The sequence below is a fragment of the Podarcis melisellensis genome, assembly GCF_964234715.1.
Source record: "Podarcis melisellensis genome assembly, chromosome: 4".
In the NCBI taxonomy this organism is placed as follows: Eukaryota; Metazoa; Chordata; class Lepidosauria; order Squamata; family Lacertidae; genus Podarcis; species Podarcis melisellensis.
The window spans coordinates 31,114,264-31,132,865 of NC_138531.1; the positions used below are offsets into that span (position 1 = coordinate 31,114,264).

At 42.6% G+C, this 18,602-nt stretch overlaps 1 protein-coding gene and 1 long non-coding RNA gene across 4 annotated transcripts in view; both read left to right on the forward strand.

Moving 5' to 3' along the window:
• Positions 1-11,217, forward strand: part of LONRF2 (LON peptidase N-terminal domain and ring finger 2) — a 39,372-nt gene extending 28,155 nt beyond the window's left edge. The window contains exons 8-12 of the mRNA XM_081908878.1: positions 83-204; positions 539-697; positions 1,398-1,560; positions 5,331-5,480; positions 7,501-11,217. Coding sequence (XP_081765004.1) covers positions 83-204; positions 539-697; positions 1,398-1,560; positions 5,331-5,480; positions 7,501-7,659 — 753 coding nt within the window. The 3' untranslated portion in view covers positions 7,660-11,217. The remainder of the gene's footprint in view (positions 1-82; positions 205-538; positions 698-1,397; positions 1,561-5,330; positions 5,481-7,500) is intronic.
• A 5,028-nt stretch (positions 11,218-16,245) lies between these two features.
• Positions 16,246-18,602, forward strand: part of LOC309368038 — a 30,535-nt gene continuing 28,178 nt past the window's right edge. For all 3 annotated transcript variants that reach the window (XR_014167503.1, XR_014167504.1, XR_014167505.1), the window contains exon 1: positions 16,246-16,697. This is a non-coding gene — a long non-coding RNA (uncharacterized lncRNA). The remainder of the gene's footprint in view (positions 16,698-18,602) is intronic.

The window sequence follows — 18,602 nt, forward strand, 5'->3', positions numbered from 1 at the left end:
TGGCTAACCACACTAACTTCATCACTAGATTCTGCCCCTAAGCCAGCTTTGTTACTGAGTTCTTGAATGCTTTCATTTTTAGTTTTTGGCCGGCCGAACTTACAAGAAGACCATCCTTACTGAAGAATTAATAGTTCGCTACTTGCCAGAAGAGTTGTCTGAAAGGAAGAAAGTTTACGAAGAAGAAATGAAGGAATTGTCAAAGTAAGCAGCCTTCCTATGAAAGAGAGGAGGGCAGGGGCGAAGGGGAAAAGCCTGTTACGATGTGTGCCTTGCTCATGATTGTGCTGGCTCATGATTTATTTCCTTCAAGCGCACCACAAGCAGTAGGCCAAGAACAAACATGGAGTGCAGGCCTGCTCCAGTTGATTTTAAAACTGTGGATTAATGTTGCATGTGGGTGTGTCACTGATAGAAGGGAGGCCTAGGAAATAGGGAATAATAATGTCAACACAGCCAAGCTTATTTCATGGCAGGTTTCAGAAAATAGCATTTGGCTGCATGCGCTGATTTAATACGACTCTTCGTTCTCTTACAGCCTGAATAAAGATGTCCCCATCTTTGTGTGCACCATGGCATTCCCTACCATTCCTTGCCCTCTTCACATCTTTGAACCCCGCTATCGGTTAATGATAAGAAGATGTATGGATACTGGCACCAAGCAGTTTGGCATGTGCTTAGCTGATGAACTGAAAGGGTAAGCAAAGGATTTGGAAGCAGACTTGAAAATACTAAATTCCTGAAAGAGATGCTGGTGTTACGGAGTGTGTGTGTCTGAACCCACCTGTGTGTCCAGCACTCAGGTGTATTCATACACACACTACCAAGAACTTTTAAGGATCTATGGCTAGAGTTACGATGTGTGTTCGTTATGAATATGTGTTTATCCATAACCATGTGCCGACAAGAAGTTCTCACCCAAAAGGAATAAAGAAAGATTGTTTTATTACATGTGTTGAAAGTGACTTGTCTGTATTACATGCTGCCTCAGATGACAAAACGACAATTCAAGCAGGCGGCAAATCCTGCAGCACATACACACCTTGATCTAAAGAGTTAAAGAACTCCTAACTATTCCCCCTCAATAATCTCATGGGGAGTTGCAAAGTACTAAGAAAATCCAGCCATCTGAACGTAGTCCCTGCATTCTTCTAACACCAATGTTGCAGCCTTTCATCAGTCACAGAATAGGCAACCTTGTTCCACATGCATTGCATCTCTCTGATCACGTATATGCACAATTTCTGCAAGAACCTTTTACAGCTTGATTCTAGACATGCTTATACATGGAACTGATGATTCCATATTGAATCAATGAAACACATTCCTTAAGTATGCTTAGAATTTTTAGGTATACTTAATACACAGAACTAATATGGCTCTCTTTGTCCCTTCAGGTTTGCTGATTACGGCTGCATGTTAGAGATCAGGGATGTGAAGTTTTTCCCTGACGGACGTTCAGTTGTTGACACAGTTGGTGTCCGGCGTTTCAGGGTCTTGAGCCATGGTCAGAGAGACGGGTATAATACTGCAAACATTGAATACATGGAAGATAAAAAGGTAACTTGTATAGTTTTGTGAGGCTTTTTGTTCTACACTTGCCTTCCAAGTATGCATCCTTTTATTTAATTAACTGCAAAATAAATTATGTTGGTTTTGGGTCCCCCCACCATTAGACAACCCCATCCTAACCTCTTAATACTAACCTCTCTTCATCTCTTGCCATTTTCTCCTTCTCTACCAACCATAGAACCTTCTTTCCCCAGTAGTTTAAGCCGTTTCCTTCCTCTCCTCTGCTCTGCATATTGGTCCACTAACATTAGGAAATTTAATATTTGATTACTTTGAATTGAAACACTATGCTCAACAAGTTTTGAAGAGACAGCATCATACCAAACTTCACAATGACTGGAAGCATATTCCTGGAGATGTTTATAACTTTATTGTGTAGCATTCCTAGTTGTACATGCCCTGCACAGCCTGAAAAATATATCGAGTGAGAAAACATGAGTTTATAGCAGCAGCAGTTTGGGGAAAAGGGACGCAGGTGGCGCTGTGGGTTAAAGCCTCAGCGCCTAGGACTTGCCGATCGAAAGGTCGGCGGTTCGAATCCCTGCGGCGGGGTGCGCTCCCGCTGCTCGGTCCCAGCGCCTGCCAACCTAGCAGTTCGAAAGCACCTCCGGGTGCAAGTAGATAAATAGGGACCGCTTACCAGCGGGAAGGTAAACGCGTTTCTGTGTGCGGCTCTGGCTCGCCAGAGCAGCGATGTCACGCTGGCCACGTGACCCGGAAGTGTCTCCGGACAGCGCTGGCCCCTGGCCTCTTAAGTGAGATGGGCGCACAACCCCAGAGTCTGTCAAGACTGGCCCGTACGGGCAGGGGTACCTTTACCTTTACCTTAGTTTGGGGAAACAAGCAACATGAGAAATGGGAATTTCACTAAAATTGGTGGTTATAGGTACTGCTAGTAGTATTTAGTGGACAAATGTTAGAACTGGCATTTATAATCTGCCTGTAATTTGTATCATGCCTCTTAAATAGTGGTGCTCTGCTTTAGATTGTGATAAGGCATTAGAAAGCTCTATATTGGATCACGCGTTCCTCAAGCATGCTTTGGTCACTGGCACTTAATCCTGTTAATTTCTGCAACTGGTTTCTCCAGCAGCACAACGTAAAGTTGTTCTCAGATAGAAGGAACAGATGAAGGCATAGAGAATAGGCTATCATTCTGATCTTGAAGGTTAAAATAACTTGAGCTCTGTGTTGAGTTTTGGAGAGAATACTAGAAATAGATCTCTTATTACATGCAGAGCAAGAGTTAGCAGCAGAAAAAAATCATTTGTTCAAATATACTCAAATTACAACTCATTTCGTAAGGGTCTTTTACCAGTTTATTTGCCTAATATCCACTCTGTAAAGAGACTTACCTCCCATCCTCCACATCAGTCATGGGCATCGGGGAGAATACAGATGACTGTTTAGCAAGTGGCATTTCAAACAGCGTGCATATATATAATCGCTCACTGTTGATTGCCATCTTTCCATCCTTCAAAAGGAGGATTGAAAGCTTACCAGACCAGAGGTTGCTAATCTGCAACACGATTGTGTAAATAATTGAAAGCACATACACACATTATTCACTGTATCAGAAGGGCACTAATGCAGCACTAAACCATGAGAATAACAAGCTTTGGAAATGCTTGAGGTGACAGGGAGTTGGTTCCTCCCAGAATCTGGTAGAATTCCACTTTTTAGTTTGCAAATTCCGCTACCTCAAAATATGGCAGAACCTTCTTTTGTATCAAGGGCGCCATTTTGATTCCCATGCGAATGTCTGGACAAAAGCTTTGCCATAAAACAGTGGCTCGAGAAGTTTCCACGTGAAGCAGATGTGTGTAAAATTGTACGCTTGTGCTTCATGCACTTTGTTGAACTCTCTACTCTTCACTTTCCATCCTTCCCCTAAGAAGGTTGTCCTTGTGGATGACTGTCCCTTTTAAATACAGTGAAATCCTCTTAAGGCAGAAGCCACATTGAGTCAAGGAGGTTTGATCTGCCTTAAGAATAGCACCCAAATGCATGAAGGCTATGGGAGAGCTCGCAGACCCATTGCGCTGTTAGAAGCAGTCGCTGAGTTTAAGGATCTAGGAGGGGAGATAGCAAGTTAGGCTCAGTGGTAAGAGATGGAAGTTTTGACTTTTTAGGTGGCTGCCACAAGGTTCCAGTACAAAGAAATTGCTTCCCCATGCTAGCAGGCCTTGGGGAATATAGTCATACCTCATGTTGCGTTAGGTTCATGTTGCGTCTTTTCGGCTTGCGAACGCGGCAAACCCAGAAGTGTCTACTTCTGGGTTTTGCCGTGTGTGTGTGCACAGAAGCTTTCTGCGCGCTATGCGCAGAAGTGTTCTGCGTGCTTCGCACATGCGCAGAAGCGGTGCTCCAGTTACGGGCTTTTTGGGGTGCGAGCGGCACCCCGGAACAGATCGAGTCTGTAACTAGAGCTACCACTGTAATGTTCTTCCTTGAATAATTGGGAGGAGCCACTCATTTCAGTCAGAAAGTTTCTTCTGTATAACTGCTTCTATAAGGTGTGGGTGTCATGCTTCCGTTACGATGGTTTTTGAATTATATTTAGTTTATTGTATTGTGTTGAGTGGTTTGCTGTTAATCTATTTTTTGGGGGGGGGGTTGCAGATGCCTGTTTTATTGCATTGATTTTAATAATCTGATTTGGAATATTTTTTACTGTTGCTGTTGAAGTATGGTGGAGCTTATTTTTTTTACAGTTGTTTTTAATGTTTCATTCATTTAGGAAAAAATATATACCCTTAATGAAATATCTACACACATCAATTAATATAAGGTGATCAATAATACACAGATAAAAACCAACATTTTAAAAACATGCATACATAATAGTGATCTGTGTCTGGATAGGTTTGCTGAATTAAAAGTTTTAGCTGGCTTCTCAAAAAGTATAGAAACAAGTTCCTGTCTAACATTTAAAATATACATATATATTTGTAACCTATGTTTTAAATTGTTTTAAAAAACAATTTATATTGGTCTTTAAACAAATACAATTAGCATTAAACACTTATCCAGCAGTACATCTGATGGTGTTCGTTTTATCTATTGTCTCTAGACATACACTTACACATTCAACATTCAGACGAAAAGTTATCTAAAGCAGTTAGTATAAAAAAACCCAAACGAAATGAACACCTTTACCACCCAAAGGATCTCTGTTTCGCTTTTGAAGGAGAAAGTTTGTGGCCCTTGTGATTGCAAAGCAAGTGTTGGTGGGTTTTTTACACAAACTTATTGCAGTTTCTGCCACACACTTAGGGGACAGAATGGGTCTGAGTAGAGCTTTCAGGCAGTACACCTTCTCTAGGCTACACTGTCCTCTGCCCCAGTGCCCATTTTAGCTCAAAAATCCAGTTACTGTGGCCCAAGTCATTTTGAAAGTGGCTTAACTGTTTAGGCAGCACTTTAGGGCCTTAACCACACTTACCCTTTGCTCCGTTTTTTTCCAGGCACAGGTCCACACTTTCCTGGTCTGTGTCCAAGTGCTCTTCCCCCCCACCCCGATCTTTACCAGTTAAAACCCACTCTTTAAAGCTGAATCGGAGCAAACAGCTATTCAGATATTCCCTGGATTGCCTTTTGCTCCAATTCATCTTTCAAGAGTGGGTTTTTGCGGGGGAAATTCTGAAGCAAAAAGGGGGGCACTCGAAATAAACCCTCATTCATATTATCTGCCTTGTTTTTGTCACGCTGCAAATGAGAGAAACGTGACTTTGAATCCCTTTTTGTGCATTGTGCAGGTTGAAGGGGCAGAGTATGAAGAACTTGTCCGCCTTCATGATTCAGTCTATGATCAAGCTGTCGCCTGGTTTACTTCTCTTAAAGACAACATGAAAGCGCAAATTCTGAACCACTTTGGGTCCATGCCAGGGAAGGAGCCTGAGCCACAGGTAAGTGCTATACATACCACAAGTCTCCATTCAAAAAGATGTTCATGGATCAGAACGTCTAAGATCATGGAGTTTTGCAGGGAGGTGGACCAGAGGTTCCTTTCACCCTTCCTCTGAAAGCGTGGGGAAATTCCTGGAGACCAATCCTGCAGACCAAAGCTTGCTGCTTGAAAGTGTGGAGCAGCAGGGCCCAGGAAATGTGCTGTATAGGGATAGGGTCCATGCAAACCACATCCCTAGGCCCCAACAAAGGAATATAAACCTAATAGACATCCAGTGATGACATCCAGTGACGACACATACACACCCCGTCCCTAAAACAACAGCAGAATTCTCAGAGCTGAAATTTGTAAGAAGTTCAATTTACTAAATTGAGAAAGTGTCAAAGATAGGAGCGTGCGGAGTACGTTTTTCACCAGGGGCCAAGTATGCATTATATGCAAATGTGCCTTAGAACCAACCCCCTTTCTTTAAAAAAGAAAAATAACTTTGGGAAGAAGAAATTTGGAATGGAGAGACAGCAGGGGAAGTGCTTAACCCCCACCGCCCACCCCTTGCCACTGCCAAATTGCTCCCTGACTGCTTTTCCCTCTATGAGGTTCCAGCACACATTTATGAGGCAGTTAGGATGAGAAAACCTGCTACTTCTCTCTGCTCCAAATACCTCCTCCCAAAACTGTTTTTCTGCCAAAAAAAAAAAGATAAATTAGAGGGGGAATGGCTCTAATTCATGCTGTTGTTCAAGTTGGGGGAAGTGTTACAGGTAATCCACCGTTAGATTTTTCAAGAGAGAGAGGGAGGGAGAGACTGTCCTTCTGCCCTAAAAATACATATATTGGTAGCTAGTTGCTATACTAAACTGTGGTCTATGCTCCCTTGCTTCTGGGAGTAAAACAACAACCACCACCTTTAAAAACATCTAGTTAAATATCCGCCACCAATAAATCTTGCACATTTGGATTACCACCCAGGGAGAATCCATTAAGATGTTAAATCCTCATTTGTGTCATAATTACATTTGGACTTGCTCACATAGACTGATAACTCATTTTAACAGACAGACATTGGAGCAAATTTTGTACGGGCTTCAGTTTAGCTTTGTTTCCTTGGTCTGTTTTTGTGCATTAGCCTTTTCTGAGATTATAAACCAATCATTTTGTGCTAGTACAAGTGAAAGTACAGCCTTATCAGTAACACGGGACTGTTCTATCGAAACAGTTACAGAGATCTTCCTTTGACGATTGCACTTGAGAGACCACATAGTGAGTGGTTGGTGTGTGTGTGTGTGTGTGTGTGTGTGTGTGTGTGGAGAACACACTCTGGAAATTTTAGAAAGGAGCAAATCTGCATGAATGATCAGTGTTGTTCTTAGTTCAGCTTTTAGTGCTCAAAACTGCTTAAAGCCAGAATGGAAAAAGCAATTCTCATTAAAGGAAAAATCTCCACCCGTGTTTTTCTTCCTATTTCATCAACAAAGATTGTGGGATGGCCTCAAGATGTCCATTCCTATAATGCCAACTGTATGATTTCACATGGGCTTTTAACCTAAACATGGTAGTGGATGACTTAGATGTACATTCAGTCTCTTTAAACAAATACACATTCTCTGTCTCTCTCTTTCTCTCTAACTATCATGATAAACACCAGTATTACAACAGACCAAAGGTTATTGTCATACCATAGCTTTGTTTGTTCCTATTCTGTGCCAATTATTTTTAGCCAGGTATAATTTTGTCTTAGACAGAGATCAAGCTAGAAATAGAAATAGTTTCAGAAATGAGAGTGCTCTTTTGGTTTTAGTTTTAACTCCCTGTTATAGTACTGTTTTCTCCAAAAGATGGGTTGGTGAGAGGAATAGAGGGTCTGTTCTCACTGTCGGTCGCCTGAGGATTTTGCAGAATGCGGTATTTTGGATCACCCTATAAATAGTAAGACATTTTAGTGCAGAGGGTTGTTGTTTAGATTTTTCTATAAATATTAAGCACGTTAAAGATGTATTGTTTCGTTGTTCCCTTTGCAGAGCAACCCAAGTGGTCCAGCTTGGAACTGGTGGCTGCTGGCAGTATTGCCACTGGAGAACAGGGCCCAATTGGCCATTCTTGCCATGACTTCACTTAAAGATCGTCTTATCGCCATACGGCGCGTATTAATATTTGTGACACGCAAAAGACCTAGATGACACATCCTCATTTGTGAACAGACACTGAAAACAAATGGTTGTGAATACTCCTAAGTATTCTCAAGAGACCGACGCATTCTTCCCTTTCAGTGAAACTGATCTGCTCATCTAAGCACTCACAATTTTTTATTTTTTATTTTATTTTTTTGCACACACTCTGCCCAGTAGTTAACCAAGCATTCTGTGCCTCTTGTCCTGGAGAAATCTGAGCCTCTTAGAAGTTGCGCCACAATCGCAGCATAGCCGATCACTGCAGGCAACAACTTGGAATCGCTACTTGCAACCAACTGTCCATTTTATCACGGGGGGGACAACTGAGTCACAAGCCCTGAGATGCCCCTGAAGCCCCATTTTGAATTCTACACAGCAGAACTCGGAACAAACAGTGGATTAGAAACTGAAAAGAAACTTTGAAAAACAATTCTTAGAGGTTGCCAGTTGAAGGGAAACCCCCCAAAATATCCTCCAGAGGAAGAATGCACAAGACAACAAGTGTTAAATGAACAGGGGGCAGTCTTTTCGTCTGTAGCATATTGACAAAATGATTGATCTGTGAAGCAAAATGTGTTTTCCTGGACGTTCGCCTTGCAAGACAGTGTTTGACCAAAAGAGTAGCTGGTGACAGCACTGCGGCTGATCAACCCTCCCTGTCTTTGTAACTTGCATGCTGTGTGTAATGGGAAATAGTGTTTCGATGTATGTATAGGATGGTCGGGTTCCCCTAAACCGCCCCCCCCACTTCCTACAAATAGAAAAAAAGAATAACCTCAGGTGACCCGCGTTACAATATGGAAAAAAGTTACTTATGGATAGCCTGTTGTCAGTGGTTGTGACTTAGATATCGGTACGCATGAGGATCCTGCAGCCTCCCGTGCCGGATGGAATTCCCTGTGTGCGCGGGATGCTTTTTTTTGCTGCCATTGGAGCCACTTGAGCATGCTGAGCTTCATTGCTGGATCATGGCCAGCATTTCTAGCATATGTACATATATACTTGGTTCAAGCAGTTCTGTGGTAATCTCTCAAAAGGCCGCTGAGATATAGAATTGCCATTTCAAATTACCCTTCCATGCTCATTCTGCAAGTATAACTCAGAACAGGTAAGAGCCAGTTTCCACCTATATTTTCAACAGCCATGCCAGCCTAACCTGTTATACTGGAACAATGTTTGTTAGCAAATTTTTTTTAAAAAACCAAAACGATAATATTATTACTCGTTATGTACCGACCACTGTCTGTGCTTGGAGTCTTGGTCCTCAGTGACAACTTTGAGAGGAGGCACATACTGAAATCTGTAAAGGCAAATTTCAATGCAAGCTTAAACCAGGTGTTAACCTTCAATTAGTTGTTGGTTCTGTAAATATAGCTGTATTTTGATGTCTCAGTACGTATTGTTAATAATTTTATTTTTTATTTTTTATTTTTATTTTTTAAAAAAAGAGGTCTGTCAGCCTGTTGGAAAGAAATTTTTAGCAGTGAACGTGAAGCTGCAAAAGCACTGTTGCAAACTGCTGAACTCTCCAAATTGTAGAAAACAATTGTGTTAACAGCTTGGGAGAAATAACACCGGTTCAAATCTCGGAATGCCGTGTGAATTGAAGACACAGGTTCACGTGCAAATAAGACAGGAAGGTGAAAATAGTGGCAATACCAAAATATTTCAGAAGTGCCTCCTCCTTAAATTACAAAGTGTGTTCTCTTTTGACGAAGGTGTGAACACTTGCATGTGAATTCAGGAAGCAATATCATCTAAAAGGTGATTGACTGCATTATCCGTACCGTAATTGTAGTCCGAGTGGTATTAGATGATTGGCAGAAGTATCTAGTTGGAAGTTGCCAGTAGCAGTTGCCTAGGAACTGATCAACACACACCCTGAATGTACTGTAGTTGCCTCTACCTTGAATTCGCCTTTTGTAGTAAAGTATTGACCTGTGACCACACTTTTAATTGTAAACTGCATAACTTGCAACCAATGATCTAATAATCTCTACCATAGCCTTCCTGCAAGTTCTGCTACCTTCTACCAGAGCTGTGTTTGTAATTCCTTCAAGAGAGCTAGCATTAAGCTAGAGAAAGGACCGTCTTGGTGAATTTTCCCTTCGATCTGCTCCCTGGGTGCTATCATACTTTCCGAAACACATCCGTCTTCCTGTAAACCCCCTGAACATTAGAAGCTTCCAAGGTATCTAGTAAAAAAAAAAATCCCTTCAAAATGTGCCCTCGTTAATTTTTGGCAGGGAACTTCGACAAACTTCATGATTTTTCACAGTACCTTTGTGCTTGCTTAAAAGTTGTTTCTTATATTTTCCCTCCTTGTCTTGTTTTCTGTTGATAGCTGAAGTTACCGGCAGTTGAGCATAAACAGGAAACTTATTTTGTTCTGCTGATTTACTGTTTCAGCACTTTCCATGTTTAAATTCTGTTCTCTACAGCACCGCTGACATTCTTATTTGGTGTTTTGTTTTGGTTGGAGGACTTTTCTGGCAGAATTCAACATGGTACACTTAGCCCTTGAAATGAAAGGTCAGGTTGTCTGCTCTTTTAATAATCAACGTCTGTCAAGTGAGCAGACGCATTAATTGAAAAACATGACGAAAGCCAACATTTAATTTTTTTTTCTCTTAGGCTGATTGGTCTGGCAGCCTAAGAGAAGTGGGGCTTAGGGTATCTATGGTCTGAAAAGCTTTGCAGAAAAATGATCCAGACATGTTTATTGATTATGATAAGGAGGAGAAGGCATTCCGTTCTCCCCTCTAAACAAACATGCAAAAACCTGTTTTCCATTATAAGCCTGCTGTCTAAGGCTTCCATATATATAAAAAAATCATTTTGTAAGTGAAATTAAATCTTCTTTAAAAAAAAAATTCACGGATCATACCAGTTGTTTGCTTTTGTGGCCTTTTATCTACTGCTTTCGAGATCTCCTTTCTTCTTTTCAGTCACTGAGATTGCTTTGTGACTCCAGTGAGCTGATAATCAGCAGATTTCTGCTCCTTTGGCTTGTTGCTGTAGTTAATTTCAAAGAGAATCAATGACAGAGGGTGTTCAGAAAGCTGTATGCGTAAGTCATGCAGTGTCATACATAGCTGAAGGCCTGGTGTTCGGTAGCGCCTTAATTTTGCAGCTCTGGAATGATTGTATCAACAAAGCACCCACAAAAACCAGATCCTGGAGCTTGTGACCAGTTTTTTGTGTGTTTTTTTAAAAAAGAAAACGTATTTTATGTAGATAAAACTTGAAACAAAATCCTTATCTGTTTTGAAACTAGTTGAAGAAATGTGTGTATGTCTACGTGTGTGTGTGTGTGTGGGTGTATGTGTATATATGTACAAATATAAATTATTAATCGCATTTTTGTACTTGGTTAAAAAGAAGATGAAAGACAGGTATGTGTTACAACTATGTTTGGCACTTCTTGTTATATGAAACAAAAGCCAAACCCCTTTTTTAAAATAAAAATAAAAAATTGCTGCAATGTTCATTTCATGTATATTTGGAATATTCATGGGGAAATGTATTTATGTGATATTTGGAATAAATAAATTCTGTTCAAAAGTGTCATCTGTCCTTTTGCTAATTTTTCATCAGGAGTCAACTGTTGTATTATATCCCTTATTGAGAGAACCAGTAGCTCAAGTTATGCATTTCAGGAAATGCTAATAGGTGGTTTAGTGCTACACATGAGCTGCAGGGAGCCCAAAGCAAAGCCCTGGGTTCGAATGCACACACTCTCTCCACCACCTCTGTGGCTGGGAGACACTTAGTTTTCACTTTTTAAAGAATCCTTTTGTTATGCGTGGCCCAGATTACAGTTTGAAACAAAACCGATCAGTTTCTTTTTTTTAAAAAAAAGCCATCTTCAAACCATGGGTTATGAGGCTGATGTATTTAATTAAGCAAAGTTTTGTTTCAGACCACTCTATATCTGGTTTGTGCATAACAAGAAGTCATTAAAGGCTGTTACGCATGTTCAATAACCTGCATGTTGTTTGAATTCTCCTGAAGCTTTTTGAGTATTTAGTGTTAATCCGCATTTGCAGATTAAAGTCTTCTCTAAGCGCTGACACATGTAGCTTACGTGTCACGTCACTGAAGTCCAGGAACTTCTCCACATGACAACTTAACTGAGGAAGCCTAATAGTTCTGTAACTGTTCCTTGTACAGTGGTTTTGTAGCTTTACGGCTTCAACTCTTATGGGATGTTAATTACAGCTCTGCTCTTATAATCTTCTCCCCTTCCTTTTAAGCAGCAAATTCCAGTTTCTGCTCACACAAACTAGCAGTAAAATCCCTGGATAACATTTCGCCTACAACTGCTTTGCCTAGCCAGGCTGATGCTTACCTGTGGCAACATCAGAAGACGTCAACTGCAGGCAGGCAGAAACAAAGGCTGGAAATATTTGCCTATTTAATGCTTAACTTCCTGAATTTTGTGCATATACAAAACCGGCACATACACAAGTGCTTATCTAGTGTTCTCGGAGCGAACTATTTTCAGGAACGCTGGGGTGTGTGTGGATATTTTATACATTGTTGTAAACAAAAATTGCCCTTTCCCCTTATGGGGTATCCAAGAGCCCATATAGAGTCCTTACATAGGTTCCCTATTGGTAGGAGAGAATAACAGAGACCACCCAGAGAATATTGAGAAGCAAAGCAGCTAGTAAGCCTGATCTTTATTGATCTGTTGCAACAGGGTGCTCCCCTCACCCGCAGGAGAGGAGGAGGAACCCAGAAAAATGGTGCACAAGGCCTTATAAAGACTTTTGAAATTGCCACCCTGTAGATCAAGACCATCCCCAGAAACATCATACCTACATCACAGAAAAGGTGGTCTAAACAGAAATGTGAATGTTGTTTTTCTCCTGTCCTTGTTTATCTCCTCTCTGGCAGGTTACTTAATTGGATTGCCTGGGGAGCCTGGCCATTCTTTTGTAGTGATAAATCCTGGGCCATGTCACAGGCTCATACCTTATTCGCATCTTAAATGTGCCCTTAAGACAGGATTTGTGAGGAAAGAGACAACGGGAGGTTTCCCACTTTGACCTTGCAGAGAAAACATTGGCTCAGTTTAGGAATCAAAATGGTTCCAGGTTGGTCTTCCTGTGCTGATCTATGTACGTGCTTGGTCACTTATGAACATTACCATATATCTTAAGATCATAAAATTCTTAACACAACATGCAGTTTTGAGAAAATGCTCCTTTTTGTAGCATAAGCTTTTCCATGGTCTGACTCTTGGGTCAGAATTCCCATGGCTGCTGAATTCTAGGCATTTACAGCTGTGATTTAACAACAGCTTCCTTCTCCTCATCTGTACCCTGTTTGTGTCTACTGAAAATGTGTGTATGTGCAGTGTAAGAATGAAGCCCATAGTTGGTTCAGAACCAAAATAATACGAGACCAAAACAGAGTTTGTTCACATTGACCGCTTGGAGTGCAGTGAAGGTTTGGGGAGGGGAAGATGTGTGCATTTTACAGTTCTTCTCCCCAACCCTTAGATGTTCACATCAGCATGGCTTAGATTCATTTCTGTTTCTATACACACCAGGAGGCGTTGAAGGGCAAATATGTCTTTAACCTAGCAAACATGTTCACACCTTGGCTAGAAGCTAATTAGAAAAGGCTTAAGGACTCTAGTCAGTTTGAAGCTGGTTTGAGAAACACCACATCAAAAAGCCGTACTTTGCAACAAGGTACAGGATACACCTGCGGTTTGGATAAAGTCATGTGAGCAAGGATTAAAAACTTAGCGCTGGAAACTCAGTGAGCACAAAATAATTGGGAGTGCTGCTATTACTCTGTACTGTGTAGTATTTACTTCTGTTCCTTATCGCCGTTTTTGTTATGTGCTGGCATTTTCTAGTTCTTTTGTAAAGAAGAAGAGCTGTTTGGATTTGATAAAGCGGCTAACAATCTACTTTCCCTTCCTCCCCCACAACAAACACTCTGGAGGTGAGTGAGGCTGAGAGACTTCAGAGAAGTGTGACTAGCCCAAGGTCACCCAGCAGCTGCATGTGGAGGAGTGGAGACGCGAACCCGGTTCACCAGATTACAAGTCTACAGCTCTTAACCACAACACCACACTGGCATAGTGTTCACACTCTGGGGACATTTTCTGCATCTTGAAAAAAGACAAAGCATACTCCCTGAGTTCTTTTTTTAAAATGGCAACAAAGGACCAGCACAAAAAAATAGACCTCCCTTTGGAATCTGTTCCACATTGTTTCAGAATGACTTTGGATCTTCTATTTTGATAGTTTCAGATTAACTTTGGATCTCCTGCCACATGCATGCTTTGTTTTACTTTGCTATTCTGAGTTGGGATCTCATGAGTGATCATCTATTTAGAAAAATAGAAATGATCCACACTATTGCAATGTCCCTGTGATGACAATTGCCATGGAAAAGTAGAAAAGATGGTCTATCCTTGAATGGGACATGAGGTCCCCTACCTTTCAAGTGTCTGCACAACTGTTACTAATGACCATGCAACAGGGGCTATTAGGTTCCATGCATACTGGGCCACCCCTATACAGTTTTGCAGAGACTTCTAATTATCATAAACCCAGCGCTGTCAATAGGTGCTGGGACGCATTTGCTACTTCCTTGTGGTGTGTCCACGGCAGGGGTAGGCAACCTAAGGCCTGTGGGCTGGATCCTGCCCAATCGCCGCCTCAATCTGGCCCGCGGACGGTCTGGGAATCAGCGTGTTTTTACATGAGTAGAATGTGTCCTTTTATTTAAAATGCATCACTGGCTTATTTGTGGGACATAGGAATTTGTTCATTATTTTTTTTTCAAAATATAGTCCGGCCCACCACCTGGTCTGAGGGATGGTGGACTGGCCCATGGCTGAAAAAGGTTGCTGACCCCTGGTCCACGGCATCTGAGCATCACGTGGTTGGGAGGCTGGGTGCGCATACATACAGATAAACTGCAATCACATAATCCTAATCTGAGAAAACTTGATTTATTTTGAAATGGTCAATGAATGTCTATGTAATTGGTCTAGTTCAGTGTTTCTGGATTAACTACTTTTGGGATTGGGATGACTGTAGTGCCAATCTGCCCATTCTTAACGGAAATGACTAATGCTCTAAGAAGAAGGTTCAGGGCATGTGCAGTTACGTCAGAAGGCTCCACTCTTTTTCTCCTTTTTGACACATTGTTGGCCTCTAATATGGCAAACTGAAGCAGGAAGGTTTGCTCCTCTTCAAATCAGAAATGTATTTAGAGCAGCAACAGCAGCTTGCCCATATAAATGCTAGGTATTTTCAGAACAAATTGCTAAGGTTAGCATTTAAGGTAGCTGACCTATATTAACCAACCAGTGCAGCGAAGGTTTATGTGAGTGAGGATAGTGATACCCTCCTGCAAACCAGAAATCATGCAGTTTAATACCAAGGTCTCGCCTCAGCTCTGTGTTTAGCCAGATGTAACAAAAGTGAGAGGTTAAATGCAGTGCAACAGGCTTTTCTTTCTGCATACTCGCATGTCAAGGGATTACCACAAGGTAAAAAGTAGGTCTTGAAGTGTAACTGTGAGCCCAGGAGGGAGCTGGGCTGGTCACTGCAGATTAAAGTCCATGAAAGCTTATGCCACAATAAACCTGTTTATTTTTTAAAAAAATTCCCCTATGCTGCTGCATCGCAACAAACCAACACAGTTTTATACTGCAGATTTGTGGTAAAAGTATTGGAGGTGAAAAAACTGGGGTAGAGCAGGGAATACAGTCATACCTCGGGATAAATATGCTTCAAGTTAAATATTTCCGGGTTGCGCTCCGCGGCGACCCGGAAGTAATGGAGCACCTTATTTCTGGGTTTCGCTGCGCGCGCATGCACAGATGGTCAAAATGACGTCATGCGCATGCGCAGAAGTGGCAAAACACGACCCGCAGACGTGGATTGGGTTCACTTCAGGATGCGAACGGGGTTCCAGAACGGACCCCGTTTGCATCCCGAGGTACCACTGTATTGATAAGATTAGGGCTTTTTTCAACTGGAACTCACCAGAACTCAGTTCTGGCACCTCAGGTGGGCACCATTGCCATTTTAAGAAAACAAGGGAGGCGTTCAATTGTGAGTTCTGGCACCCCTTTTTCTAGAAAAATTGCACTGAATAAGATAGTGGAAAGGTCATATGTACTGGTTGTGTGGCTGAGGCGTGTACATTTAAAGCACCCCCCACAAGAAACCTGGGAACTGTACTTTTTTTAAGGGTACTGGGAATTGTAGCATGATGAGGCCTAAGCTGCAGCTTTTAGGATTTTTTTTTTTAGGGGAGGGGATGTGCTTTAAATGCATAGCGTTTCTGTAAGGCTACCAGTCACCACCAGGAAAAAACAAACTAAACATAATGGAGAGAAAAGAGGAAAATGGCATCGCAATGTCAACTTTTCCGTTTTCTTGCGAGGAATCCTATTTGGAATAGGGGAATTTCCCTTAAAAAGGGGGAAGCGTTGACAGCTATGCATCGCACACAAAGCTGTAAGATTTATTAGAGCTGAGACCTGGCTTGGAACTGTGTGATCGGGCGGCATGTGCTGGGCGTGAGCTTGGGTCCAAAAGCCTCCTGACCTTTGCGTGGCTGGAATGCACGCTACTGTGCAAAACTATACTGTACAGTACTTGCTAAAGAACGGCCTCAAGGCCACGACCGTCAAAGCGGAGGAACTTTCGACGTGCGCGAAGGCTGCAGCGGAAGAAACATCTCGCAGGGCTGGCGCTCTGGCGCAAACGCTTAAGAAACGCAGCTAGTCTGGAGAAGTTTTCTTCCCAGTTTAATTTGGGGGCGGAGTTTCCTTCTGCAGCCTCTGTTTGGTCTGGAGAGGCGTTCATTTTACCCGGGGGCTGCCTGCCCGGTGTGAAGGGCTTAAGAGCCGCCTCGCTTTGCTTTGCTTGTATGGCATGAGTCATTTGTCCCCGACGGGGGAGCCGGCCTGCTTTCCCTCACGTAGGAAGGGTTGGAGAGGTTCCGGGAACACGAGCTGGCCGCGCACACGTCGGACGCGCAGCGAAGAAGGCAGGCAGAAAGTAAGAGAAGCAAAAAAAAAAAAAAAAAAAAACCACCTGGGGGGCCCCGCCGAAGCAGGGAGACACACAAACACACACAGGATTTCTCGCTGGGGGTTTAGCTTAGGACGTCTTGTTCCCTTGCTTCGTTTGTTTGCCAGGAAGGATCTCACACACAAACCCGCCCGCCCCGTCTCTCAGTCGCCGTCCAATGTCTACAAAAGTGTCCATCACCTCACGCTGGAATTGGGGAAACAACTGGTAGCCAGCAAAGCGCGCGCTTCGATTCCAGAAAGCTCCCCTCTTATGGGGAAACGTCTGAAGAAGGGCAGCCTCCGACTCAGCAGGTGCGAGGCTGTGGATTTTTAGTGTGCTAGTGGCCAGAGGTAATATCTCCTCCAGTTGACGAATCCACAAATCGAAAGGGAAACCAGACTCAGGCTGCAAATCCTGTGTCATCTACATTGGGAATAAGCCTCACTGAACTGAAGGAGACTTACCTCCGAGGGGACATGTGCATTGATTGATTGAATGAATGAATGATTTATATACCACCCTATACCCTGGGGTCTCAGTGTGGTTCACAGAATAAAATAAAGACATAAAATCACAAAATACATAATAAAAATAAAAGCAACAACCCAATCTCCCCCCCAACAAAAAAGCACATTTTTAAAGGGCATAGGCCTTTTTTTAAAAAAAGGAAAGCGCATCAGTCATGAATTCAACAGGTAAGAGCTTTCCCCATAACAGATTCTGTGAGCTGGAAAAGATAACACCTGTTTAATTTCTGCCTGTCATATAGCTGCAGAATATACAATAGTACTGGCGGGAGGGGGAATGCTGACTACATGCTACCTTCGTTTTTTGTGACCAGGTGGCGAGATAGGATTTAGGCAGGTGTTGGCTCGTCTTGTCCTGTCCTCTGCATTTTAGCAACTGTCGCCGTTACTGAATTTGGAAACCTAGTGCCAAATATGTGAAAACAAGGATGGATGAAAACAGTTGAGTGGCTGCTAGCTATACGGTGGGGGACCCCCCCCAAGCTGTTGCTGAACTCCAGCTTCCATCAACCCCGGCCAGCATGGTCACTGGTCAGGGATGATGGACATAGTAATCTGGTTGCCCCTTATCACTTTGTGGGGTGGCAGCAAGGTCAGGGCTGCACAGGCATAACAGCAGAGTCAGTATCTGGTGCTCCCATCCTATGCCCACATAGCCTCAACCTTGTTGCTACCCTATTCCACCCATTCACCTTTCTGTTAAATGGTGGATAACAAGTGCTTTATTATTCCAAACTTCACCTTGAGGAGGTGAAATAATAATGGTTCCAAAATGTTGCAGCAACTCAACGAAGCATGGTGTGTGTGTGTGTGTGTGGTGGGTGAACTTTTGCAGCCAAAAAGGTGAAAGGGAATCAAAACTCAAGAGCCAGTGATGAAATAAGAATAAGAATAATTTTTTTATTTATGCTCCGCCCATCTGGCTGCATTTCCCCAGCCACTTTGGGCGGCTCCCAGGAGAATAAAACATAAAACATTAAAAGCTTCCCTAAACAGTGCTGCCTTCAGATGTCTTCTAAAAGTCAGGTAGTTGTTTATTTCCTTGATATCCGATGGGAGGGTGTTCCACAGGGTGGGCGCCACTACTGAGAAGGCCCTCTGCTTGGTTCCCTGTAACCTCACATCTCGCACTGAGGGAGCCACCAGAAGGCCCTCGGAGCTGGACCTCAGTGTCCGGGCTGAGCGATGGGGGTGGAGACGTTCCTTCAGGTATACTGGGTCGAGGCCATTTAGGGCTTTAAACGGTTGCGGATTTACTGTAAGTCCGCCATTGTTAGTGCTGCTATAATTGAATCATTGATGGAGATTATTATTTCCTAAACCACATAATCATCACAGATGCACTGTACTTTTAAAGGAGGCA